The 27,036-nt window shown below is 33.2% G+C and overlaps 2 protein-coding genes across 2 annotated transcripts; both read left to right on the top strand.

Annotated features, from left to right (window-relative positions):
• Positions 1–2,324: 2,324 nt before the first annotated feature.
• On the top strand, positions 2,325–4,335 carry LOC120088675 (ethylene-responsive transcription factor ERF054-like). Its single transcript, XM_039046095.2, has one exon. The coding sequence runs from the start codon at positions 2,686–2,688 to the stop codon at positions 3,883–3,885; it is 1,200 nt and encodes a 399-aa protein (XP_038902023.1). The 5' UTR covers positions 2,325–2,685; the 3' UTR covers positions 3,886–4,335.
• Positions 4,336–9,597: 5,262 nt separating this feature from the next.
• On the top strand, positions 9,598–11,653 carry LOC120089370 (protochlorophyllide reductase). The gene is made up of 4 exons (XM_039046814.2): positions 9,598–9,871; positions 9,976–10,498; positions 10,838–11,196; positions 11,312–11,653. Exons 1-4 carry the CDS (start codon positions 9,716–9,718, stop codon positions 11,465–11,467), a joined length of 1,194 nt encoding a protein of 397 aa, XP_038902742.1. The 5' UTR covers positions 9,598–9,715; the 3' UTR covers positions 11,468–11,653.
• Positions 11,654–27,036: the final 15,383 nt, after the last annotated feature.

Below are 27,036 nucleotides of genomic sequence, written 5' to 3'. Positions count from 1 at the left end.
AATCTTATCAAAATAATATTTAGGGATATAAATAGTAATAATATACCCACAAAAAAATTAATATTACAAAATGTAACAAATAATAATAATAAAAAAAACATAAGATAGATTCAAATAGACATTGCTGGAGAAAAATTAGGAGAATTTATAATTTAATCTGGAAACATTAAAAATGAAGATTAAAATTGCATAACTTCATATTATGTATGTGTAAATGTAGATTAGTTAATCTCATAACATCATGTTACAATTACATTGTATGTATATTAGTTAATTTTTAGAGCTCATCAAGGGCAAATTGAAAATATGTTCAATTTTATATTACATTTTGAAGTTGATAACAACATGTTTAAACTAATGAAAAAAATATTTAAATAGAACTAAATCGGGTAACAAAAAGTTAAATCAATTGAAAAAGAGTTAAATAAACCAAAATTGATAATAATATACTTAGAAGATTGAAGAAAAGGTTCTGTTTCTACTGAATTATTATTCAAATGTATAGTGTATTTGCAAGATTCACAGGTACATTAGAAAATAATCAACCACTACACAAAAATCATAACTTAAATTCTCTGACGTCTGCAACCGTAGAAGTTCCGATTTATTGTAGTGTCTGACTCTGATTCTCTCCGATGAACAAGATTTCATCTTCTTTGGCCCAAAAACAAAGAAAACTGATTCTAATAATAAAACAAAAGAAGGTTGAATCGTCATACAAGAACCAATGAAGAGAAAAAGAGGAAAATCGATAAATCGATGGAAATAGGAAAAGAGGAAAAAATAAGTCTAATCTGTTGTAAAGTCATAGCAAAAGCCATAGCTTGTGAAAAAACCATAAGAAAAGCTAAATCGATAAACACTTTGTGTGAATAACAAAAGTGATGGTATTTTGTACTTTTTTACGATAGTGATGGATATTTTTTTTTTCTTTTTCAAATTATTAAAATAATATAAAAATCTAATAATATAAAACAATTTAAACCTTTAAGGATATGAGAAATACCTAGCTAATTTATTAAGAATATGTATAAAATTATGAAAAACAATTCAAATACTAGAATAAATTTGAAATTTGATTAGATAAATGAAATTTGATCATTTATGAAAATTTAAAATATAAAATTTGGTAGAAACATCATATATTTAATTAAAGTAGAATTAATTCGAAAAATTGTTAAACAAAATCTAAATTAATAAGCAGTCATTATCTTATATACAGAATTTAAAAATTTATGGTCATGTACATGTCACATGAATTACCATAAATTTTATTATTAATTGATTTTACCATTTTTTAAAACGAAACCTTAAATTTTATCGTATGCTCCCATTCTCCTCTTGTTTTTTTATTATCATGGGAAAAAGCTAAAATATGAAGTCTTTGAGGGGTAGTGTTTGACTGAGACAAAATTGAAGGGCATGAAGGGAACCCAAAATGATTGAAAGGAGCAGGCCCAGGACCGCGACACGTGTCAATTTCAACACCGACTTTTGTAAGGTTGTTTTTGACTTTTTAACGACTAAGATCTGCAATTTTAATTTTGATTTTGATTTTTTTTTTCTTTCTTCTTGTAAAGAGAAGGGATTCAACACTTCCACCGAAAGCAAAGCCCTCGCGGCTTGATATTTTGTTTAAACAATACGTAATAATCATAAAGTTTCAATTTTTAGTTTTATCTTGCCTATATTCCACATTTTTTCTTAATATTTTTTAGAGCTATATAGTTTTTTTTTTTTTATTTTTTTGGTATTTGGAAAGAAAATAGTTTAAATTCAATGATGTAACTATTATAATCTTGATGAAAAGTTAAGATATTGGAAATTTTCAATCCAAATGATTGAGTTTTTTTTTAATTTAATTCTAAGTCATTTGAGTTTGATAATAATAATTAGGTTTAAAGGCTAAATTAGTCTCTATATTTGTTACTATGGGTGATTTTAGTCATTTGCCCACTTCTTAAAAATAGAAGACCAAAATGAACCTAATCAATCAAGTATTCAGATCAAAATAGTATTTAAATTCAATAATTTTATGTCATCCAATTTAGAAATAACAAGGAGAAGATGAGCTAAATTTAAAGTATGTTTGGAATAACTTTTATAATGGTTTTAGAACACATCGTTGTATTTAGGAACACTTTTTAAAGTAGTAAAAGAAGTCATGGTAGTCCAAATTTATATATTGTAACTAAAATAATGTGAAATAAGTGGAGCAGAGCACAAGGAATAACGCATTTTGAGTTTAAGAACAAGACTTCATTAATCCAAAAAACCTAGGACAGTATTCCGTTAATAATTTTAAAAAAATTAAAAAAAAAAATTGAAAATATGGGTTCTTACAAACATGGAAGAAACGAAGAAAAACAGTTGAAAGCTGTAGGTGTGTATAATTGGGTTACAATCTCGTACTTTTTGTTTATGGTGGCATTGGTTTGAGGCTTAAGTTACAGAGAAGCAGAAAGAAAGAGAAGGAAAGATGCGGCTTGGATTCGTGGGTCCAAGCATGAGCATTCGTTCAAAGGCCACAGTCTTTTATTCAAAATCCTCTTCCTCTTTTCTTCCTATTTATAAACCCCTTCCTCTCTTCATTTTCTTCTTCACCTCTCAATTCCCACGTGGACACTCTCCCTTCTTCCCTCTCCCTTCTTCATCATATCTTTTCTTTACCTATCAAATTCAATCATGTCCAATTTCAAATCCAAGTTATCTCTCACAAGAACTGATCAAGATATGACTGAACATATTGATACTGATCACAATGAGTTTCAGGAATGGAGTTTTCCCCCGCGACAAGTGAAGCCCATGCCGGAACAAACTTCCATTTCACCTCGCCCTTTTAAGAAGATCCGTGACCCTGAAAATCACGACCCAATTCACCTATTGGATTCAATTTCTCATCATTCATTTCCTTTCTCGAATCCAGCTTCCTCTGTTTCTCATGCTTCTTCTTCCCCTTCCTCTACAACAACTTTATTTCCTTTTGCTTTGGAACCATCCCAATTTCCCCATCAATTCAAAACAGAGCATGTGACACCTATGATTCATCATCGTCCATCATTTCTACCGCAACATAATCAGCAGCAGCAGCAATTGGCGCCACTTGCTTCAACCCAACACGGATTTGGCTACCCGCCTTACTTCATGGGAGAGTTTGCATCGTTTCAACAACAGCAACAACAACATCAGCAGTTTCTTCAGTATTGGAATGAGTCTCTTGATTTGAACTCAAGAGCAGGGTTTAGGCCTCAGGTGCGGCCTTTAAACGCTACAAAGCTATACAGAGGAGTGAGGCAGAGACATTGGGGGAAATGGGTAGCTGAGATTCGTCTTCCTCGAAACAGGAATCGTCTCTGGCTTGGCACTTTCGACACTGCAGAAGATGCTGCCTTGGCCTATGATCGAGAGGCTTTCAAATTGAGAGGAGAGAATGCAAGGCTTAATTTTCCTGAACTGTTTCTGAATAAAGATAAAGAAGAAGAAGAAGAAGAAGAAGAAGCCTCACAGACTTCTGCTCCTCAACAGGATGTAGAGGATAACAATCTTGACAATGACATAGAATTAGAGTCCAATAATGAGGCTGTGACAGAGGAAAACACACAAGAAGAAGAGGGTATTTCAAAGTCACAGGAGATAGTTTGGAGAGAAATGGCAGAGGCTTGGTTAAATGCGATGCCAGCCGGTTGGGGCCCTGGTAGCCCTGTGTGGGATGATTTAGACACTACCAATAATCTACTGCTGCAGCCACAGCTTCCTTTTGTTAATTCAATTCAGCAAGAATCATTTGGCTCTGATATTCAGAGTCAGCCACTCAACTTAACATCAGCTTCACCTTCTTCTTCATCCTGCCCCATGAAACCTTTCTTTCTCAAGGATGAAGATTAAACCTTGACAAGAGAAAAGAAAAAAGGAAAAAAGGCTGCATCAAATCAATGTAGGCAGTGCACTCGTGGGCCATTTCTTTTTCTTGGTTCCTATTGTTAGTATCGGGCACAAGATTCTAGAGACTATAACTATCACTTACAAGCATGCTTCTGGTTTAGATTTTTTTTTTTTTCTTTTGTTTTCTTTTGCTTTTTGCTTTTATGTTGATGTGTTCTGTGTCTCTACTGCACTGCTATGTTTTAGTTTTATAAGCGCCGGCCAGCGTAGCAGGAGACAGTTTGGTGATCTCCTCTTCATTGGGTCCATCATCCATCAGGGGCTCTGTTTTTTGGCCAAGAGGATGGCATGGAAGCACATTCTAATTTTCATATTTCACACCAACCTTTTAGCTTCCCACCATACTGTAATATAATCTTAATTATTACATTATATATTTTCTTTCTATTTCCACAGTTTTTCCTCCATGAATAACCAAATATAATAATTTTAAAATTTAATAAACAAGGTTTTCTAAATGCAGCTAAAGCTAAAAGACTAAAACTAAGATAATGTAATAATTAAGATTATATTATTACCATAAGCTTTTAATAATATGGCTGTGATGTTGGCAAGAACGACGTTCCGCGGAATATATGACCCATGGTCCTTTAGGTCTAATGAATGGGAGTCCGCTTTCAAATTGTCCGCCCTGCACCCACCCCCGAATTTCTTTCACGAGTACATTCACCTACTCCTCCAAATATAGATAGAGCACAAAATGCTTCTTGTAACTTCAACTATGTTTGTCAACAACATAATTCAGCTAGCATAAGTTTGTATTATCTATTTTGAAGTCTATCCATGTTGTCGTAAATAAAATAATAACAATAATAATAATAATTTAAAAAAGAAAAACCTTCAGCAACTTTTAGAGGTTCTTTTGGGCAAGAACACTTCTCTTTCAAAATCATCATTTTTGGGATTTGATATAAAAGTGTTTTTTGAAAAAGCAAAGCCTCTTCAAGTTTATTCTCAAATTATACTTTAATTGAGAAACCCTTCAAAATCATTTGATAGAGAAGCCCTTCAAAAGCAATTCAATAATATGGAATCAAACATGAAAATAATTTCTTAAGAAGTATTATGGAATAAAATAGCCATATTTAAAGTACTTTAGCTAAGATAGTGTGCATGTTTGGAAGTGTTTTTAGAAATAGTAATTTTAACAAAATTGATTTACTAACAAGTAATTTATCAAAATTGATTTTCATACAATCATTTTAATATTTGGTTTACACTTTTAAAAATAATTTTCTACAATCAAATGTGATTTTCAATGACTTAAAGCATGTTTGGTATTGACTTTTAGAATAAGTGCTCTAAGCTTAATTATTTAATTATGAATAATTTTTTAAAAAAAGGACATAAATCATGTTAATATTATTGGTTCATACTTGTACAAGTGGTATTTAAATTTTTTGGTATTTAAAAAATTAATGTTTGTTTTAAAAAGATAGATTTGGAACCATCAAATTACTAGAAAAAGCATTACATTTGAGATTGAAAAAATTATGGGGTGGCAGACAAACATTTTATAGAGAAAAACAAAAGTTTAAGGGAAAAAATAGAGAGAGAAAATTTTCAAAAAGAAAAAATGCTACGGAAGAGAAATTTAGAGGGACAAAAAATTTAGAGAAATAATGAGAGATCATGAGAAAACAATAAATTCACAGATATTATAATTTTTTTGGGATGATGATTTATGGAGAATAACTTATAAAACTCAAAGCAAAAAACTAGAGAAAGGTCGATAAATCAGAGCCAAAAAAAAAAAAGTTAGAGAGAAAAATTGATGAGTTTAACCATTGGAGAGAGAAAAAGTGAGAAAGATGAACAATTTTTTTAAAAAGAGTATAATAAAATTAGAGATAAACATAATAAAGCTTTTAGAGAGAGAATTAGAGAAGAGCAAGAATTAGAGAGTAATAAAGATTAAAAAATGGTAAAAAAAAATCCCTTACAAATTCACAATCACTCAACCAAAAATCACTTGGGAATCACCTTCCAAATGATTTTTTAAATATGTTAAAATTGATTTTAATCCTTTCAAAATCATTCTCAAATATACCCTAAAATTTTTATTATTCTAAATTTATCATCCAGAAACTAATATTTTTATTTGTATCTACTCTCTAATAATTTCAAAACATAAAGAAAAGACTAAATTGAAACCTTTTTAAATTAATAATAAAATAAAAATAGAAAAGGGAACTAATATTTTTATTTGTAGTCTACTCTCTAATAATTTCAAAACATTATGGTGGTGTAATTATTCATAAGCACACAATTATAAACGAAGAAATAACATCCATGAGAATAAACTAAAGGAGGGAAAAAAAAACAAAAATATTTGGTGCATCCCAAACAAAACACATCTTTGTGCAATTCATCAAAATACACAATCACAAGTTGTCATATGGTAAACTTTTTTCTTAAAATCTTTACAATTAAAGAAATGTATGAAGATAGATATAACATTGACTATATTCAAATATTACTCGAAAGAAAATATACTTTTCTATCCCAATAATAAGGTAAAAGACAAAAAAAAAAAAACATTTGAAAATTTCTAGTACAATCTTAATATATACTCCTTTTATTCATATTTTAACAGGTAATTAGATGATTTATTATTTTAATTGGGGATCTCACGCAATTCTGAAACACTAAAAAAAAAAAAAATTTAAGGTCCCAGATATTTTCCCACAATCTGGCAAGTTCCCAATTAAGAAGAAACCAAAAAGGGATTATATATATATATATATAGAGAGAGAGAGAGAGAGAGAGGAAAGGTTTATGAGAAAGAATGGGCCCCAGGAGCCGACCTAGGGGATATTGATGTCCATTTCTTATCTGTGACGCCAAGATAACAAAAGAAATCCTCACTTGCTGATTACAAAAACATGACATTGGCAGTCATAATAATTAATGTAGTGTGCTGCTCTAAATAAAGGACCGAAAGTGTTACCACATTTTCATCTCATACATAAATATATATATATAAATATAAGTTAACATAGATTAATTATTAAGCTCCATCATATCATTTCTAACTGCAATTAATTACCTTCTAACCAAATCCAATATTAATTTCAACGTCAAGTTCAAGCTGGTTTTGATTTATAGGATTTACCGCCCACAAAGTAAGTTACATGAACAAGAAGAAGATGTTAAAAGATAAATATTATGAAATGTAATTACACTACACCACCTAACCATTTGACCCTTTTCCTGTTTTTCTAAACCTTTAATTATGACCCACCATTAGGCATTAATCATCAGTTGGTTTCATTGTAAACGCCGTTTTGATTTTAACCGTGCGCCATGGAGAATTATTTAATATGATTACCACACTCCTATTTTCCTTTTTAGTATTATTGCCATTGGATGCATAAATAACAGCAACAGAAAAAAAAAAAAAAATACAAAATTACTTTATCATGCATCCCATTATTACAAACCTGACCGCCACATTCTTTTCTAACTTTCTCATGTGTGATGAGATCAACCATATGAAAATTAACTTTCTTTCTTTCTTTCTTTCTATCTAGATGAACATATAAATGGTTCAAAAAATTCCTTAGATGTGATGCAAAACTCAATCAATTTTATAAAAGTTAAAAAAGAAAAAGATATAAGGAAAATATATCTTTTAAAAAGTGTTGAAATTACAAGGTAGGCTAAACTCACCCTAGGTAATTATTATGAGACTTAAAACTCATTCTCTTAAAATCTCTTCTACTTCTTTCACATGTCTAACCCATGATGGTTCATATGGATAAATCTAACATCCTCATTCAAAGGCATATGAGAAGTCTATCGGAGCAGTCCGATAAATCATCCATCTTGTGTCATGAAAATGAGATTAAAGATCTAAGCCATCTTGAGCATATTTAGACAAGACAATCGTCTAACTTTATTACATTTGGTTGCGAAAGATAGTAGATGGCCACCCTCGTTTGAATTTATCTCCTTCAATTCCTTCATGGTTTATATTAGTTTTTATAGAACACTAGAAAAACTTGTGGTGGTTCTAAAAGCTACCATGATAAGGTACCTATCAAATTAAATTAGTAGAAGCCTATAATGCTAATTAAGCATAGAGTGGTCTAATGTAACAAGTTTGTCTCAAGGGAGTATGCCAAAAAGTTTAATCGAAGGTTTTAGAAAATAGAAGGATACATGGGCCTCATTGATATTAAACTCAATTACAAATGTTTTGTGATTGGGCTTAATTGTGACCTCTCTATGCTCTATGTTAAGCATGTGAGTGCATCCTAGGGCGTAATATTTTTTCTCTGTTTTTTTAGGGGTCTTCAGTACAATCTTAAGACTTCTCACCTTTTGTGATCCAGTGGTGAAAAAGATTAGATAACATCTTTCCTTTTGAAAGAAAGACTTGTTTCCTAAAGAGGAAGACCTTTATTTATGTTGTCTTAAGGCAAAAACGATGTTTATAACTTCCTCTTCTGAAGCTTCTTTCATAATTGTTGGAAATATATAACAAGAAAGATCAAGCCAAGGAGAAACGGTTGACAATTAACAATTCAACTTTAAAAAAATACTGTGCTCTTGATTTTAGTGACCATTACAGTCCCTTGTTGGTAGAAGCTTGTGCTAAGATTCAACTCCCGAATGGATGTTACAAGTCTCATAATCATTATTGTTTATCGTGCATTAAGAAGTTCTTAGCAAGCTATTTATTAATCTTTACCCAGTTTATGCCATTAAATTTTCTACTTTCTACTGGATATAGACCAATAAATGATTGTGGGAGGATAATTTAATAGGTGATGATTATCTTCCTGTGTATTTTCCTAATCTTATCTTATCACCTTTCTCCACAAAAGATATGTAATCCTAATAGATGAACTTGCTAAAATAAGCTTAGCGAGGTAGAAGATTTGTTCCCCATTTCTATATTGTACTAAAAAAAAAATCCTAATACATGGGACTTAAATATCTTACAAGGGGTTTGGTTAAACCTAAATTCAAGGAATATAATAATTGTTGTTGGCCTCTTGGATCTTTTGGTATTCTTTTCTCTTATGTGAAACTTTTCCTTTCTTATTGTTCCTTTCTCTTCATTCTTCACTAAGTTTCACAAGGGGAGTCAAGTTCTCTCAGTCTGATGCTCTGATGGAGAATTAGTCAAAGTCAAATTTATCCAAAAGATAAAAGTCGTCACAGCAATGTCCTTTTATGATAAGGCAAGTGAGAACATGGATCAAAGTATTCAAAATATGCATCTTTGTTACCAAGATTTGAATCAAGTTGCTTGGGATTTAAGATGACTTCTGCACCCACGCAAGATTTTTAGTAGTGTGATGAAGAAAGTTGTCTTATATTATTTTGGACACCAACAACATATCTTGTGGACAGGATAGTTCTTTTCTATTCTGTGGCATATTTGATTAGGAAAATCTTTCACATGGTTCCAGAGATCTTCCAAAAAAAATGTTTTGAATTTACCCAAAAGCAATCCCAATATGTCAAAACTGGACCATTTGGACCCAACCTTACCAAGTTGGGCCTCCACTTCAATGACCCATAATTATTAGAATAGTCTAGATAGCTGATCTTTATGCAACAAAAAAAACATATCGGGAGAGGATCCAGTGGTGAACCTGATTGGATGAAGAAGGCCAACGTGGCAAGTATAGGAGCCAGAACATTCTATACCTCCAAAACAATCAGATGCTAGTATTTCAGCTCCTTCCATTCCATAATTGCTCTGGCCAGCATTTCAAGTGATCTGAAACTCTCTCAGCGACTCTCCTATTTGCTTCTCATGGCTCTACAAGCAGCCTCTTTTTCTCCCACGACTTCCATCCACAAAGACGTATATCCAGCTGGTACTGTTGTTCTGAACGACACTGGCCTTTCAGGAGTTCCATTTTCTGTACATATCGAAGTTAAATTGAAATCTCTCGTATTGAGAAATAAGGTAATATGCCCATCCATATTCAATTTCCTGGTTTTATTCCCCCCCTCCCCCCTTTTTTAAGATAGTAGAAATGTTTACAATATAAATTATCCATCAACACATAGCAAGGAAGACAACCTGTTGGAACTATTAGAGCCCAGACTGCAACAGTTTCAGAAATCAACCAGGCGCCACGGGAAGGAAACAAAACTTTGAGGGAAGGAAATGTTATAATCACAGGAGCTTCCTCAGGGCTGGGTCTAGCCACGGCCAAGGCTCTAGCTGAAACAGGAAAATGGCACATAATTATGGCATGCAGGAACTTCCTTAAAGCCCAAATGGCAGCAAAATCAGCAGGCATAGCTAAGGAAAGTTTTACTGTTATGCATCTAGACCTTGCCTCGCTTGACAGTGTAAGGCAATTTGTGGATAGCTTCCGCCGGTCGGGTATGCCTCTTGATGTGCTTGTATGCAATGCTGCTGTCTACTTGCCGACTGCAAAAGAGCCAACTTTCACCGCTGAAGGGTTTGAACTCAGTGTTGGGACTAATCACCTTGGTCATTTCCTCCTCACACGGCTGCTGCTCGATTACATAAAGCAATCAGATTATCCGTCCAAGCGTGTAATAATTGTAGGCTCCATCACAGGTACTAATTGAGAGCATTCAACATGACATTTATATAGACTACTAGACCAAGAAGATGAATGACTTTCTAGGTTCTTACAAAAGTGTTTTAAAGCACTTAGGGTTTGGGGTAAGAAGTGGAATTGTGAATACTAGGGAGTTATGAATTCTGAGCATACCTTAAGGAGTTAATAAAACATAAAATTGATTTTTTTTAGCCGTGTAGCCCACGAACTCCTTGGACCAAATATGGAGTGAAGTTCACAACATCACTCCCTCCAATACCAACTCCTTGGGCCAAGCACTCACTTAGAAAGTCATTCAAAACAATCAGTATCACAAACTATAAGTTTGATTCCAGGTAACACAAACACGTTGGCTGGGAATGTGCCCCCAAAAGCAAACTTGGGAGATCTGAGAGGCCTAGCAAGTGGTTTGAATGGTGTGAACAGCTCAACCATGATAGATGGAGGAGAGTTTGATGGAGCAAAGGCCTACAAGGATAGCAAAGTATGCAACATGCTCACCATGCAAGAGCTCCACAGGAGATATCATGAAGAAACGGGAATAACTTTTGCTTCTCTCTATCCTGGTTGCATTGCCACAACAGGGTTGTTTAGAGAGCATATTCCCCTGTTCAGACTTTTATTTCCACCCTTCCAGAAGTACATCACCAAGGGCTATGTGTCTGAAGAAGAAGCTGGGAAAAGACTTGCACAGGTCAGTTATGTCCTGAGAAACTGTAGTACTGATAAACAAATCGAGTCAAGTAGTTAAATGTGTAGTTATTAAGTCGAGGGCAATTGACAGACTATGGGATGAATCTCTGACTCAGGTTGTAAGTGACTCAAGCCTGGAACAATCAGGTGTATATTGGAGCTGGAACAAGAACTCATCCTCATTCCAAAACCAGCTATCCAAAGAAGCCAGTGATATAGAAAAGGCCCGCAAGTTGTGGGAGATAAGTGAGAAGCTTGTTGGATTGGCTTAAATGCCCCAATCAACAGCACTGTTGGCTACTATAGAGAAAAAGTTGATCTCAAGTATATAAGCTAGAATATGGCATACATGCTTGAGTAATCCTGAAATATTTGTTTGTAAAAATGCAAAGACATCCATAGTTAAGGACTCCTGAAATTTTGTTTGCCAAAGAATAATGAAATTGTTATTAGTGAAAGACAGTACATATATGTGTGCGCGCGCACCTTGAAAGAGTAATGAATTCAACACTCTACCATGCAAATATTTAGTTGTTGGAATACAAAGTTACCTCAATATGCGCCCGGAAGGTAAGAATCCGAGATGTTTGAAAATACCCTAAAATGTTTGGGTTAAACCATTGGATGAAAATTAAACAAACTCTTTATGGTCTTACAAAGCATGGCCTTGGGTGAAACCTCCCCAAAGATTCATGTAAGTTATATAAACTCAAAAGTTTGTCAAATGGCCCACTAGAATGTGTTTAAGAACGCATTTGAAAGCAATGTTTTCACGAGTATTTTCTCTAATAGACTGGTGGGGGGAAAAAACAACAATCAAGCTTGCAGAGTTCTCGAGGGTCTTTGATTCTTTCGCTCTTCTTTACAAATCATACATGCTTTAACTACTTTTTTCAAGATTACTTCAGCGATACGTTTCTTTAGTACCTCCTTCTGATTCTCTTAAGAACCATGCTGCAAGTTGAAATTTGTAGAATCCCCAAAAATCACCAACATCTGAAAGTAGAGGTTAAAAATGGAAGTAGTAGCAGGGTTTCGGCTTAGGTTAAGGAATAGGGTTTTCCTTGTTTGGGATGGGAAGAAACACCATGAGTGATGATGATATGTGAAGCATAGAGGGAGATGGATTACAGAACGAAGCAGTTGAGGAAGACGATGGATTTGAGCTTTCAGAAGGAATAGTTGTAAGCAAAAACCGAAACTCTATTTGTGGCGCGAGAGGTTTTTTAAACTTGATGTCGTGAAAGTGGGCTGTTTATTATTTCTCAAATGCGGCCCGTAAAAACTAATGGACTTTATACCCATTTAACTTGAGGCCGGAATGCAATTGAAGCCCATTGGGATTTTTTTCCCAAAAATTGTGTCAAATGTCTAAAATCTAAATCGAGGAGGTGTTTTGGAAAATGTCAATTTTTTATTTTTTTTTTCTCAAACATATCTAAAATTTTAAAAATGGGGTGTAGTGGTTGGTACAGGTGGTTGGGTGCCTTCACTATTTTTTTTTTTTTTTTTGATGGGTTAAGATCCTATTTCCATAAGTTTTTTTTTCAAAAAAAATAAAAAATTAGGAAAGATGTTTTGAGTTGTTTGGGGCGTTGAATTGAGATAAAATGTCTGGAGTTCATATCATAGAATTCATATGTGGGTGCAGAGTTATTTGGTCTGAGTTCATATGTCTAAGAGTTGAGTTCATAGGTCTTAACTATCTGCAGTTTTTTTAACTTTAAATAATTTGTTTTTATGATTACTATTTTTGTTTTGAAACTTTTTTATATAATAACTCTACCCATCTTTGTTTGAATAAAATATGGATTGCAGTTTTTTTTTAAGCTTTTCTTTCTTTCTTTTTTTCTTTCTTGGATAATAAATATTTCTTGAAGAAATATGGTTAAATGAAATAATTAACTAAAAAGAAATTAAAACTTTTGATTTCTAATTTTTTTTCCATGAATTTCATTATCATTTTCTTCTTCTTCCTATTGTTGTTCTATATCTTTTACTTTGTCATGATTTTTTTTAATTGAATCTCTCCCATCATCTTAGTAGTCAATGAAATACCACCACATTTCTTCAATAATTTCACTTACAATTCCTCCAAATTTGAAGGATTCGAGAATAAATCTTCAATTTTCACTAATTCTGACTAGAAAATATTTCAGGAAAATAATATTCATTTTATGGGTTTTTCTTGTTATATAATACATACTTTTCAACTAGATACATATTTTTCGTCTAAACATTATTAACACTCATTTGATATGTGAATTCAATTAATTAAAATATCATTTATAATTTTTACGTATTAATATTGTATTTAATATAGACAAAATACTATTATTTATATAATCAACAATCCTACTGCTGCCACATGCTAGAGACGACGCGGAGCGACCGACGTCCTCAAAAAGGAATGATTTTAAAAGAAAATAAAAAAAAAGTTACCACCAACATTTTTACCGTGTGATTGGGCACCAAATAAAATAAATAATTTTTAATCAAGAAACAATAAAATGGTCTGCAAAAACTAGAGTTGACTTCGAGAATTATGGAGAAGGTGTTAGCACCCCACAACACCCGTTTAAAAAACGGTGGTCAAATTTTAAATCTTAAATCAAAGATTATTGTTTGAAGAAAAACATTTGAAAAAAAATTAAAACAAATGTTTTATTTTAGCCCTCATTACTCCAATATTTGAAATAATGATCCCATAAAATAAGTAGATAGATTCTATTGGTTAGGCTATACTAGAATTAAGGAAAAAATTGTTCACCTAGAAAATGTGAGAAATTATTACAATTTCTCAAATTTTCCTAATGTTACGTCCAGCGTTATTAGAAAGACAGATCTGAGAACTTCCAAGGCCAAGAAAGAAGATCCTAAGCCAAACGTACGAAGAAGCAAGCAGAGGCCCCCGTTCGAAGATTCCACCATAGAAATTTTTTTAAGAGAATTAAAAACAAGTTATTAGAGGAAAATTGATTGGGAAATCTTTTGAAATAGTAGATTAATTTTTAAATGTTCAAAAACACCTAAAAAGTGTAATTTAAAGAAAAAATTTTAAATGACTTAAAAAGATTTTAGGAAAAGATATAAAAACTTTTAGAGATCTTAATTAGAAATATTTTAAAATTTTGAGAAATTTTGATTAGAAATCAAATAAGATTTAATGTAGATATTATATAAGCAAAACATAATGAAAGATGCATCATAAAAAATTAAGTAAATAAGAAAAAGCACTTCAAAATGTTAATAAAAAATATTGGAGGTCGATCTCGGACTCCCAAAGAAACGACTCCCCATCTCAAGAATTCTAGAAATTCGGACTCCTAAATTTTCTAGATTTCGTCGCTAGCTATTTCTGGTATTATGTAATTTCGAAAATTCTGGGAGGATGCTTAACTAGTTGTGTGTGTGTGAAAAGAGGATAAAAGAGGATTGGAGTTATTGGAAGAGGGAAAAAAAAGGGTTCGGGAGAAATATGGGTATTTAAACCCCCAAAATTTTACTCCATTGGCATTTTTCTTCTATTGGTTTTTATTTCAAATTTCACAATTTAACTGTTGAGTTGTATGTCATAAAACTCGCAGTTTGTAGAGTTAAACATTTTCTATTATCAATAAAGATGTTTTTCAACATTTCTTCAATAAAATTGTTATTGAATTTGTAAATTGCACTTGTAAAGACTAGATCCAATAAACTAAGATTCATGACTCTTATATGAATACTTGAACTTTATGTGGAGACATAAAAGTAGATCAGGTTCGAGTAAATAGTCAAAATGATCTATAGTATACGAATAGGGTTGGGTGCCTTATTCTGGTAACACTATCGGATGCGACTCACTCTGTAGTTGTTACAATTTGTTGTAAGGTGGTACAAACGAAGTAATCCTGATTTATTGATATGAGAAGTGGGAGTGTCCTACGCAATGAGTTTGCGTAATATTGGACCAAGAAATAAATCACTCTTACTTTATAACGTTGTTTACTATTTAAGACTGACTATTTCGCTTAGATGACCTAGGTAACTCGATCTTAATCCTGAGCTAACTATGAACTCTTATTTATTCGGGATTATCCTTAGATTTGCATAGGTGAGGGTTGGCTCAACAGTGCCGACTCGATAAACATCCCATTTTAAGGGTAAGACCGGGTAGATAGTTGAGGACATAAGGAGCAAGATGGAATTCACACCTACCCGATTTAGGGATAGAAGGAAGGTTGTTCTCTTAAGTTTTGAATCCAGATCTTGAACAAGGGGGCCCACCCTCTCATTAGCTCGAGAAGGATCCGGTTTAGTGATTGGATCACAAACTAATTGTTCATTAGAGGATCAGTGGAACTTAAGGAGCAAGAGGTAATTTTGGGATAAAACAGTATTTGACCCAACCATTATTACGAACTACCTGTAAAGGGTCGACTTACTGATTATGGTTAAATCAAGTGGACACAAATATATCTATAGTGAGGAGAGTGCAACTATTGAGCTATAGTGGTGTAACTTGATAATTAACAAATATTGATTAATTCGGTTTAAAGAATTTTAGCCAATTAATCTCAAATCGTTGAAGCTCATGATCTGTAGGTCCATAAGGTCCCTCTACTAGCTTGTAAAATATGAACACCTTGAATTAGTAAATTAAATGAATTTGTATTGATATCAATTAGAAATGTTCACATTGAATTTCAATTTGAAATGTTCAAATTGAATTTAGGGTTTGAATTTGAATAGTTCAAATTCCAATTAGAGTTTGTATAATTATATTTGATATAATTAATTAACGTTTAATTTATCGAAATTAAACGAAATTAAGAGAGTTTATAATATTTAAATATTAATTACATGAATAGGATTCATGTTAAAAATTAGGTGTGATATTTAATATTTGATATTAAATTACTATTTATTTAATTAAATTTGTTTAATTAGTTAAGAATCAAAATTAATTTTCATTTTTATTTCAATTTCAGAAATTGAAATATTGGTTTTGATTTTAATTAATTTTGAATTAATTAAAATTAAAGATTGAAAATGAAAATTGGAATTTTGAACTTGGTAGAGGAGTTGTTTCTCCTAAATTAACACACCTTGCCCAATGATTCCATGCATTTTGAAGTGACATCAACTAGTCTCTTGAGTTCCTGCATGAAAGGGAATGATAAAACTCTTCAATTTGGAGATGAAAGAGAGGAAACTGCTGAAAACTAGTTTATGCAGAAAACTGTTTTTCCCTCTCTTCAAACTCACACCAAAACCTTCACAAGTTTAGCCCAATTGTGAGTTTCACCAATCAAATTGAAGGCTGAGAATAGTAGAGAAGATCTCATTGTGGTCATGACTTCAATTGGAGAAGGTTGTAGCTCAAATTCTTGTTTGAAGATGATCTTCAAAGGTATGTGTTGAAACCTTCTTAATACCCTATGAACATGCTTATTTTGATGTCAAAATTAAGGAATTAGAATACTTAATGATCCTGTTTTCTTCTGCTGAATGTTTTTGTAAACCAACAATTAGTATCAGAGCATCATTTAAGCATTCAATTCGAGTTAAGTTTGGCTTGGTGGGTGTTTTTTATAAGTTGTATGAAAATGGTGAACCGATATGGTTTTTCTGAGTTTTGGCATTGAATTCTTTTCAATTATATTGTAATTCTTGTAATTGGCTCTTGATTGATGGGCCTTGTGATTAAGTGTCTGTAATTCGATTGGAGTCATTTGAGTTCAAATTAGGATGTAATTGAAGAAAGAAATGAAAAAGGTTGAGTAGTAGAACTGGATTTTCAGCCACTGCCAGATACTCGATGCACGATGCTATACTCGATGCTCGATGGCATACTTGATGCTCATGCTTGATGGCATACTCGTTGCACGATGCCATACTCGATGGTACTCGATGATATTTACTTGATGGTATTTAGTAAAATACTCGATGCTCGATGGTATTTGATGGCAAACTCAATGCTTAATGGCATACTTGATGCTCATGCTCGATGGCATACTCGATGCATGATGCCATACTCGATGGTACTCGATGATATTTACTTGATGCTTGATGGTATTCGATGTCATACTCAATGCACGATAGCATACTTGATGCTCATACTCGATAACATACTCGATGCTTGATGGCATGCTCGATGGTACTTGATGTTTGATGGTACTCAATAGTTTTTTGCCCAGTTCAGCCCAATTTTAAGCATTGGAGTCTGGTTTGAGATGTTCGGGTCCGGCTCAAGGTGGTTCGAGTGGTCTAGAAGTGTTTTGTAGCCAGTTTTGGTTATTATTGTAATAATCAGACCTTTGTTTGCTTGAGAATGCCAAAACTAAACCATATCAGTTTGTGCTTAATCATTTATGCATGTGATGTATGTTATAATTAAATAAATCTTGTATGTACATATAGTATGCCATGTAGATTTAAAATCCCACTATAGGAAGCATGTTACATGCATTAAAAGTATGTTATAAGATGCTATAATATATAATATGCATGTTTAGGGTATCAATTGTTTGAATATAAGTGTTATATTAAATCATGAGATATTTGATGCATGTTATGGATGCAAAAGCATGTCTAAAGTTTTATAAGTAGTTATAAAATTGGGTTAGACATTAAAATTCATAAAATTCATAACAAAGATAAGTTGCATGTTCATGTAGGTTAACCACCTGTTTTAATAGTTAAAATAGGTCGACATCTTGTAAAATACGGTTACAAACATAACCGGTATATAATACTGTCTAATGTTGGGGGTATTTAAGTTGACGGTCTACAAAACACCTCATACCTGGGATTATGGCCGAATAATTGAGCGTTGTTAACTGGTTTTATGAGCAATATGTGAGCGATATGAGGTTTTAAAACTGGTTTATCACCTAGACATCATAAGTTAAATCCAAATATAAACGTTATACTTGGATATGATTGAACTCTAAATATATAGGACTTACGAGCGAAAGCATATCATCCAAAATCCATTGTGAAAGAACTCATGCATTCACAGTCATAACAAACAGATTATGCATTAAATTATAAATTACAGCATGCTTTGAATTAAATACAAAGGATCAAGGAAACAATACCTTTGAAGATCCTTTCTTCAAGTGTATCCCTTGATCAGTCACAAATGCAACGAGCAACTCGAACTCAATTTCCCTCGAACACCGGCAACGAGTATCAACTCGATCCATGAACAGATCCGGACACAACCACTAGATTACTATGGTATTCTCGGTGTGAGAATCCATGAGCGGTGGGCTCTGGCTTATTTTGGATAGAGGGAAGGATTGGAGTTGAGGAGGAGACGATCGAGTATACGATGACACAGTCATGTAGAAGATGGAAGTCTATCACATAGACTTGATACTTGATCGTTTAGATAGTCTCGAGCTATCGTCTAGTAAACTCGACGCTATCGTGTAGTAACTCGATAATGATTCTAATAACTTATGGGAACAATAGAAAACTGTTTTTTTTATCCCTCAATTGTTATTAAACCACGTAACCACCCACTAAGGTTGGTTATTGAGAAAAAGAAATTTAATTATCAATTATAAATAAATACAATAACTAACTTATCATATTATAATTATAACCTATAGTTTTAATATTGCATCATATGCAACATATAAACCATAGTCATTTTCTCTATTTTATAACATTTAATATAAATCATGTTTATATTAAAAATAATAACTATGAATCTTATTCATAAAAATCATATTTGAATCATATTAAAATATTAGTTCCTCCAATCATACAATAATATATCATATACAATATATCAATTATATCATATATAATTTAATTAATTTAATTATATCATATATAATCAAATTCCCTCTTGTTAATTTGAACATTTCAAACTAACCCAAAATTTGATTCTCAACTTGAATCCATTGAGCTACCAAGGGAACTTTATGGACCTGTAGCTTGAAGCTCCAACGGTACGTGAATAACTGACTAAACTCTATAGTCACATTATCCACCATCTGTTAACTGCCAGATACTCCACTAAAGACCGACAGCTGTACTCTTCGCACTACAGATATATTTATGTGTCAATTGGATATAACCAATCAACAGTACAATGATCCTTCACAAATCCCTCGTAAGTACAGTTGGGCCAAATTACCATTTTGCTCCTATAGTTACATCTAACTTCTTAAGTACCACTGATTCATCTAATGAACAATAGATCATAGTCCCACTATGACTAAACCCCTCTCGGACCAAGAGAGGGTGTGCGCCACATTGTTCAAGCTCCGGAATTAGCCCTTAAAGGAGCAATTTATCTACTTACCTCTGCTTCAGGGAAGGAGTGAATTCTATCTTGTGTAGTTGAGTTCCCAACTCCCCAATCCGAGAATCCTCAAAATGGTAGGCTTGTTGAGTCGGCATCTGATCACTCTCACCATGCAAATCAAAGGACCGCCTTCATAGGCAGGAGTTCACAACTCACTCAAGATTAAAGTCATGTTATCTATGGTCATCCTAGTGAAATGAAAGTCTCAATTATGAACGACGTTATATAATGAGACTAAACATTTCATGGTCCGGTCTTATATAAACTTCTTTGTATAGAATATCCTCGCTCGCATGTCTAATACACGAATGATCAGGATCAGATCATTTGTAGCACTTTACAACATTTGTAACACCTACAAAGCGGGTCATACTCGTAGTATCATCAGGATAAGGTATCCTTCCTTATCCATATACAATAGACCATTAAGGTTATCACTTAAAACACGATCCACTTGTATGTCTCCATATACATATTTAACTTACAACGATAACCATGGATCTTAGTTTATTGGTTTGTGGTTAATGCAACTAAGATATCAAATATTTCATATACTTAAGTGAATAAAATATCATATATTATCACAAAGTGTTTGTTCATACAAGTGTTTACAAACTACAGAATCCTACAAGATTTAGGGCATCAATCCCAACAGAATAAACACCTAAACTTAGATTGTTTAATTAGATGGAACAAACTTGAGTAAAAGTATACCTATACAAATGTTAAGACACTTTAGTGAGATTTTAATAGCATATATGATATGTTATTAGAACACTTTAGTAGGAATTTAATAAACGCTTCAATGGGATTAATAACATATATGATATATTATTTTTAGCTCTCATGTCTCTAAGAGTTCACAATCAAGATTCATGTTTCGTTTCGTGTCACCTTGGGAGTGACCTCCATTCGGAAAGTATTTACATAAATCGAGCTTATGGTGAATAGGGGAAGTTGTTCACAGTAAAATCAAAAGTGATGTTTTGATTTTGATTCTCATGTCCTAAGAGGTTCACACCATGAGATTCATGCGACACTTCGTGTCACCCTAGGAGTGACCTTCATTCAGAAAGTGTTTGCATGAGTCAATATCAAGGTGAATGAAGGGAAGTTGTTCATTGTAAAATCAAATATACGATATAATAATTTCAACTCTCACGTCTCTAGAAAGTTCACGCCGTGAGATTCATACGACGCTTTGTGTCACCCTGGGAGTGACCTTCATGCGGAAAGTGCTTGTGTGGGTCAAGATCAAGGTGAATGGGAGAAGTAGTTTATAGTAAATGGGTGAAGGATATGTGTCAACACATCCTAAGGTCTCTTCCATTGGTTTGGACCGTGAGATTTCTATGTTGCGCTTGCTTTCGTTTTTAGGTGGCACTAGTTAGTCGTTAACCGCGACGATCCCCTCAAAGGATTGTAATATAGAATTCAGAACAATAAAATACCAGAAATGGATAAGATTTCTTAGGTCCATTTCTAACCTTGGCTTTCCAATTTGGTAGCTTCATTAGGGCCGAACTCTGAAATCTGGAATTGAAGGGTTACATTTATAGAATTACTAAGTGTTAGTAGTTTCTAACCGAAAACAGTAGCTAAATGACTATAGGATTAAGAGTTATTCTAGAGATAGTATTTAGTCAAGAATGTCTTGCTTTAGTGAAGAAGTATTTGATTGCCCCTCGGTAGCACTTATTCTAACTCACTATAGTATCATTGCAGATAAATAATAATTATGGATACATTATTACTTTTTGCTAAAATTTGATTTAGATTTAGTTACAATTTACTAATAAGAATATGTTTAAAATTTCAGCATGTCGAATTCTTCTAAAATACTTGCTTCCGCTTTAGTCAACAGTAATAACAATTCAACATACGAATTACTAGCAAATGTTGTTTCAAAACAAGTTTTAATAAAGGATTGTCCTCTATCTCCCAACTCATCTAAAGTTTTGAACAATATAGATGAGAATGCAAAATTCGAACGACAAAGTAAATGTGATTTACTAGTCATTGAAACATGCTTAATGGAAAACAATAAAAAGACTTGGATAATAGATTCAGGTGCCGCAAATCATATCTGTATTTTCTCTCAGGAAAATAGTTCCTAGAGACAACTTACAGAAGGTGAAGCAACCTTTAAGGTAGGGACCAGAGAGGTTATTTCAGCTAAAGCAGTGGGAGATATGAAGTTATTTATAGGAGATAGGTACATTTTACTTGAAAATGTTTATTACATTCCTTCTATGAAAAGGAATTTAATATCCGTCTCATGTTTGCTGGAACGAAATTACAAAGTTTCTTTATGATGAAGTGTTCGTTAATTCGAAAGATAATAATATTTGTTCTGAAAAATTAGAAAATAACTTATACATGTCAAAACCGACTGAGGTAAAAGCCATTTTGAACATAGAGATGTTTAAAAAAGCTGAGACTCAAAATAAGAAAAGGAAAATTTCGCCAAATGCCTATCTTTGGCAATTGAGACTTGGTCACATCAATCTCAATAGGATTGAGAGATTGGTTAAGCATGGTCATCTAAATAAGTTAGAAGACAGTTCATTACCGTCGTGTGAATCTTGTCTTGAGGGTAAAATGACTAAAAGATATTTTTTTTGGAAAAGGTCATTGAGCCAAAGAACCCTTGGAGCTGGTACATTCATACCTTTGTGGTTCGATGAATGTTAAAGCTAGATGAGGGTATGAATATTTCATCAGATTCGTCAATGATTATTCAAGGTATGGCTACATTTACCTAATACATCATAAGTCCGATACATTTGAAAATTTCAAGGAATATAAGGCAGATGTTAAGAACCAATTAGGTAAAAAACTTAAAACAATTCGATCAGATCGAAGTGGTGAATATACGGATTTAAAATTTCAGGACTATTTGATAGAACACGGAATTCAGACACAACTCACAGCACCTGGCACACCTCAACAAAATGATGTGGTAGAAAGGAGAAAAAGAATCTTGTTAGACATGGTTCGTTCTATGATGAGTTATGTCCAGTTACCAAATTCTTTTTGGGGACATGCAGTTGAGACTACGGTATATATATTGAACATGGTTGCCTCAAAAAGTATTTCTAAAACACCTTACGAGCTATGGAGAGGACGTAAAGGTAGTTTACATCACTTCAGAATAGGGGGATGCCCAACGCATATGTTGGTGCAAAATCCTAAGAAGTTAAACGTCGTTCCAAGGTATGCCTATTTATAGATTACCCTAAAGAGACAAAAGGTGGTTTCTTTTATGATCCTGAGGAAGATAAGGTATTTGTATCGACAAATGTAACTTTCCTAGAGGAAGACCTCATCAAGAATCACTAACCTTGTAGTAGACTAGTAATAGATGAAATGACCAGAGAAACCATAGATGCATTGACGAGAGTTGTTGATCGAGCAGGTCCATCAATAAAAGTTGTTGATGAAATTGGTATTCCATGTCCCTCTCAAGAGTTGAAAGTGCCTCAACGTAGTGGGAGGGTTGTGCAATAGCCTGATCGGTACATGGGTTTAACTGAAACTCAAGTCATCATACTCGATAATGGCTTAAAGGATCCATTAACTTTCAAAGAAGCAATGAAAGATGTGGATAAAGAACAGTGGGTTAAAGCCATGGATCTTGAAATGTAGTCAATGTACTTCAACTCAGTTTGGGATATTATAGATCAACCAAAAGGGGTAAAACCCATCGGTTATAAGTGGATCTACAAGAGAAAACGAGACCTAGCTGGAAAGGTATAGACCTACAAAGCTAGGCTTGTGGCAAACGAGTTTACCCAAAAAGAGAGGGTGGACTATGAAGAAACCTTCTCTCTAGTTGCCATGATAAAGTCTATTAGAATACTCTTGTCCATAGCTAAATTTTATGATTATGAAATCTGACAAATGGATGTCAAGACAGCCTTTCTAAATGGCTATCTTGAGGAGAGTATCTATATGTCTCAACCAGAAGGATTTATTGAACGGGGTCAAGAGCAAAAGGTTTGCAAGCTTAATCGATCCATTTATGGATTGAAACAAGCATCTCGATCCTGAAATATAAGATTTGACATTGCAATCAAATCTTATGACTTTGAACAGAATATTGACAAACCTTGTGTTTGCAAGAAAATTGTTAACAAAACTGTTGCTTTTCTGGTTTTGTATGTTGATGATATTCTACTCATAGGAAATGAAGTAGAATTTCTTGCTAACGTCAAGAGATGGCTTGCTACGCAATTCCAAATGGAAGATTTGGATGAAGCGCAATATGTTTTTGGGATCCAAATAGTTCGGAACCGAAAGAATAGAACTTTAGCATTATCTCAGACATCTTATATAGACAAGATTTTGTCTAGATATAAAATACAAAATTCCAAGAAAGGAATGTTGTCTGTCAGACATGGAATTCATATGTCTAAGGAACAAAGTCCTAAGACACCTCAAGAAGTTGAGGTTATGAAACAAATTCCATATGCATCACCAGTAGGGAGCTTAATGTATGCCACGTTGTGTACTCGTCCCGACATATGCTATGTAGTTGGAATTGTCAGCAGATATCAGTCCAATCCTGGATATGATCATTAGACTGTCGTTAAAAACATCCTCAAGTATCTTTGAAGAATGAGGGATTATATGCTCGTGTATGATGCTAAGGATCTGATCCTTACTAGATACATTGATTCTGACTTTAGGGTCAGTATTCACTCTGAGTGGAGGAGCTATAGAGTGAAGGAGTATCAAGCAAAGATATATTGCTGACTCCACCATAGAAGTTAAGTATGTGCACCGAGAAGACGTGATTGTCACGCAGATTTCCTCTGAAGACAACTTGGTTGATCCATTTACAAAGATCCTTTCAACTAAAATGTTCGAGTGTCACCTAGTGGGACTAGGATTACGAGATACTTAAAACTAGGGCAAGTAGGAGAAATAATGGGTATCTAATGCCCTAGTTTATTGTATTTATTCTTTTTGTTTTCTCTCATTGAACTCAACATTGTATATACTTATCCACTATAGTTTTAGTCCAAGTGGGAGTTTATTGGGTTGTATGTCCTAAAACTCGCAGTTTGTAAAGTTAAATATTTTCTATTATCAACAAAGATGTTATTCGACATTTCTTCAATAAAGTTGTTATTGAATTTGTACATTGCACTTGTAAAGACTAAATCCAATAAACTAAGATCCATGGTTATTATATAAATACTTGAACTTTATGTGGAAACATAAAAGTGGATCAGGTTCGAGTAAATAGTCAAGATGATCTATAGTATACGAAGAAGGTTGTGGTGCCTTATTCTGGAAACACTATCGAATGCGACCCACTCTATAGTTGTTACAATTTGTTGTAAAGTGCTATAAACGAAGTGATTCTGAACCCTTCATGTATTAACATGAGGAGTGGGAGCATCCTACACAATAAGTTTGCATAAGATCAGACCAAGAAGTAAGTCACTCTTACTTTATAACGTTGTTTACTATTTAAGACTGATTATTTCGCCTAAATGACCTAGGTAACTCGATCTTAATCCACAACTAACTATGAACTTCTGTTTATTCGAGATTATCCTTATTTTTGCATAGATGAGGGTTGGCTCAATAAGCCTCCCATTTCAGGGGTAAGATTGGGTAGATAGCTGGGGACATATAGTACAGGATAAAATTCACGCCTACCCGATTTATGGATAGGGGAAGATTGTTCTCTTAAGTACTGAATCTAGATCTTGAACAAGGGATCACATCCTCTCATTGGCTCGGGGTGTAAAACAACATTTAACCTAGTCGTTATTACAAACACCTGTGAAGGGTCGACGTACTGATTATGGTTAAATCAAGTGGACACAAATATATCTACAGTGAGGAGAGTGCAACTATCAAGATATAGTGGTGTGACTCGATTGTTATGAATATTGATTAATTCAGTCTAAAGAGTTTTAACCAATTAATCTCAAATCGTTGAAACTCATGATCTGTAGGTCCATAAGGTCCCTCTACTAGCTCGTAAAACATGAATACCTTGAATTAGTAAATTGAATGAATTTGTATTGATATCAGTTTTAAGTGTTCAAATTAAATTTCAATTTAAAATGTTCAAATTGAATCTAGGGTTTGAATTTGAATAGTTCAAATTCAAAATAGGGTTTGTATAATTATATTTGATATAATTAATTAACGTTTAATTTATCGAAATTAAACAAAATTAGGAGAGTTTATAATATTTAAATAATATGAATAGGATTCATGTTTAAAATTAGGTGTGTGATTAATTTACTATTTGATATTAAATTACTATTTAATTAATTATATTTGTTTAATTAATTAAGAATCAAAATTAATTTTCATTTTTATTTCAATTTCAGAAATTGAAATATTAGTTTTGATTTTAATTAATTTTGAATTAATTAAAATTAAAGATTGAAAACGGAAATTGGAATTTTGAACTTGGTAGTGGATTTTTCCACATTTTGGTGAAGTAAGTAGGTATTTCTCCTAAATTAACATACCTTGCCCATTGATTCCATGCATTTTGAAGTGGCATCAGTTGGTCTCTTGAGTGCCTGCATGAAAGGGAATGATAAAACTCTTCAATTTGGAGATGGAAGAGAGGAAGCTGCTGAAAACTAGTTTCTGCATAAAATTGTTTTTCCTTCTCATCAAACCCACACTAAACCTTGAAAAATTCAGCCTAATTGTGAGTTCCACCACTCAAATTCACTGAAAATAGTAGAAAAGATCTCTTGGTGGTCCACGACTTCAATTAGAGAAGATTGCAGTTTAAATTCGTGTTTGAAGAGGATTTTCAAAAGTATGTGTTGAAACCTTCTTAATACCCTTTGAACATGCTTATTTTGATCTCAAAATTAAGGAATTAGAATGCTTAATGATCTTGTTTTCTTCTGCTGCATGTTTCTGTAAATTAACATTATCAAATATAGCTTGACTTGAAAATGGGTTGGAGCTTTAGGCTAACCAAATGCCAATTCAAAATTTTACTCTTGATGTCTTTTTTCCTAATTAAATTAGGTACTCTAATCAAACTAAATAATAGGAAAAAAAAACACAGAAACTTCACAAACCAACCTGTATATGAAATTGAGACTTAATTAAAAATAACACAAATAAATACAAATTTACATTTAGTTCAAATTCATTTAAAAAAGGCGGAAGAAAAATAGGTGGCTACACCTACAACATACTTTAACAATAATCATAAGTGGTTATCGAAGTTGGTTATCGATGATTATTTTCACTGGAGTTTGTAGTCGGATGTGGTTTTCGGAGCTTGAATTGGGTTGCATGAAGGTGGTATTGGAGTTGGTCGTCGAAGTTTGTCGTCGGAGGTGGTTTTCGAAGTTCGGAGTTAGTCACGTGAATGTGGTTATTGAAGTTGATCATCAAAGATGATTTTTGCCAGAGTTTGTAGTCGGGGGTGGTTGTCGAAGCTTGAAGTTGGTTACATGAAAGTGGTAGTAGAGTTGGTTGTCGAAGTTTTTCGTCAGAGGTGGTTATCGAAGAGTTGGTCGTCGAAGTTGCTCG

The sequence above is a fragment of the Benincasa hispida genome, chromosome 10 (genome assembly GCF_027475165.1).
Source record: "Benincasa hispida cultivar pf3 chromosome 10, pf3_genome.v1.1, whole genome shotgun sequence".
Lineage (NCBI taxonomy): Eukaryota > Viridiplantae > Streptophyta > Magnoliopsida > Cucurbitales > Cucurbitaceae > Benincasa > Benincasa hispida.
Note: the sequence above shows the minus strand (reverse complement) of the source record. Positions and strands in the feature narration are given on the sequence as shown.

Excerpts from the sequence above, each read along its gene's own strand:
- LOC120088675 (XM_039046095.2), top strand. The coding sequence starts at position 2,686 with ATGTCCAATTTCAAATCCAAGTTATCTCTCACAAGAACTGATCAAGAT.
- LOC120089370 (XM_039046814.2), top strand. The coding sequence starts at position 9,716 with ATGGCTCTACAAGCAGCCTCTTTTTCTCCCACGACTTCCATCCACAAA. Across the intron at positions 9,872-9,975 it reads CTCTCGTATTGAGAAATAAG|CAAGGAAGACAACCTGTTGG; the intron begins GTAATATGCCCA and ends ATCAACACATAG. Across the intron at positions 11,197-11,311 it reads CTGGGAAAAGACTTGCACAG|GTTGTAAGTGACTCAAGCCT; the intron begins GTCAGTTATGTC and ends TCTCTGACTCAG.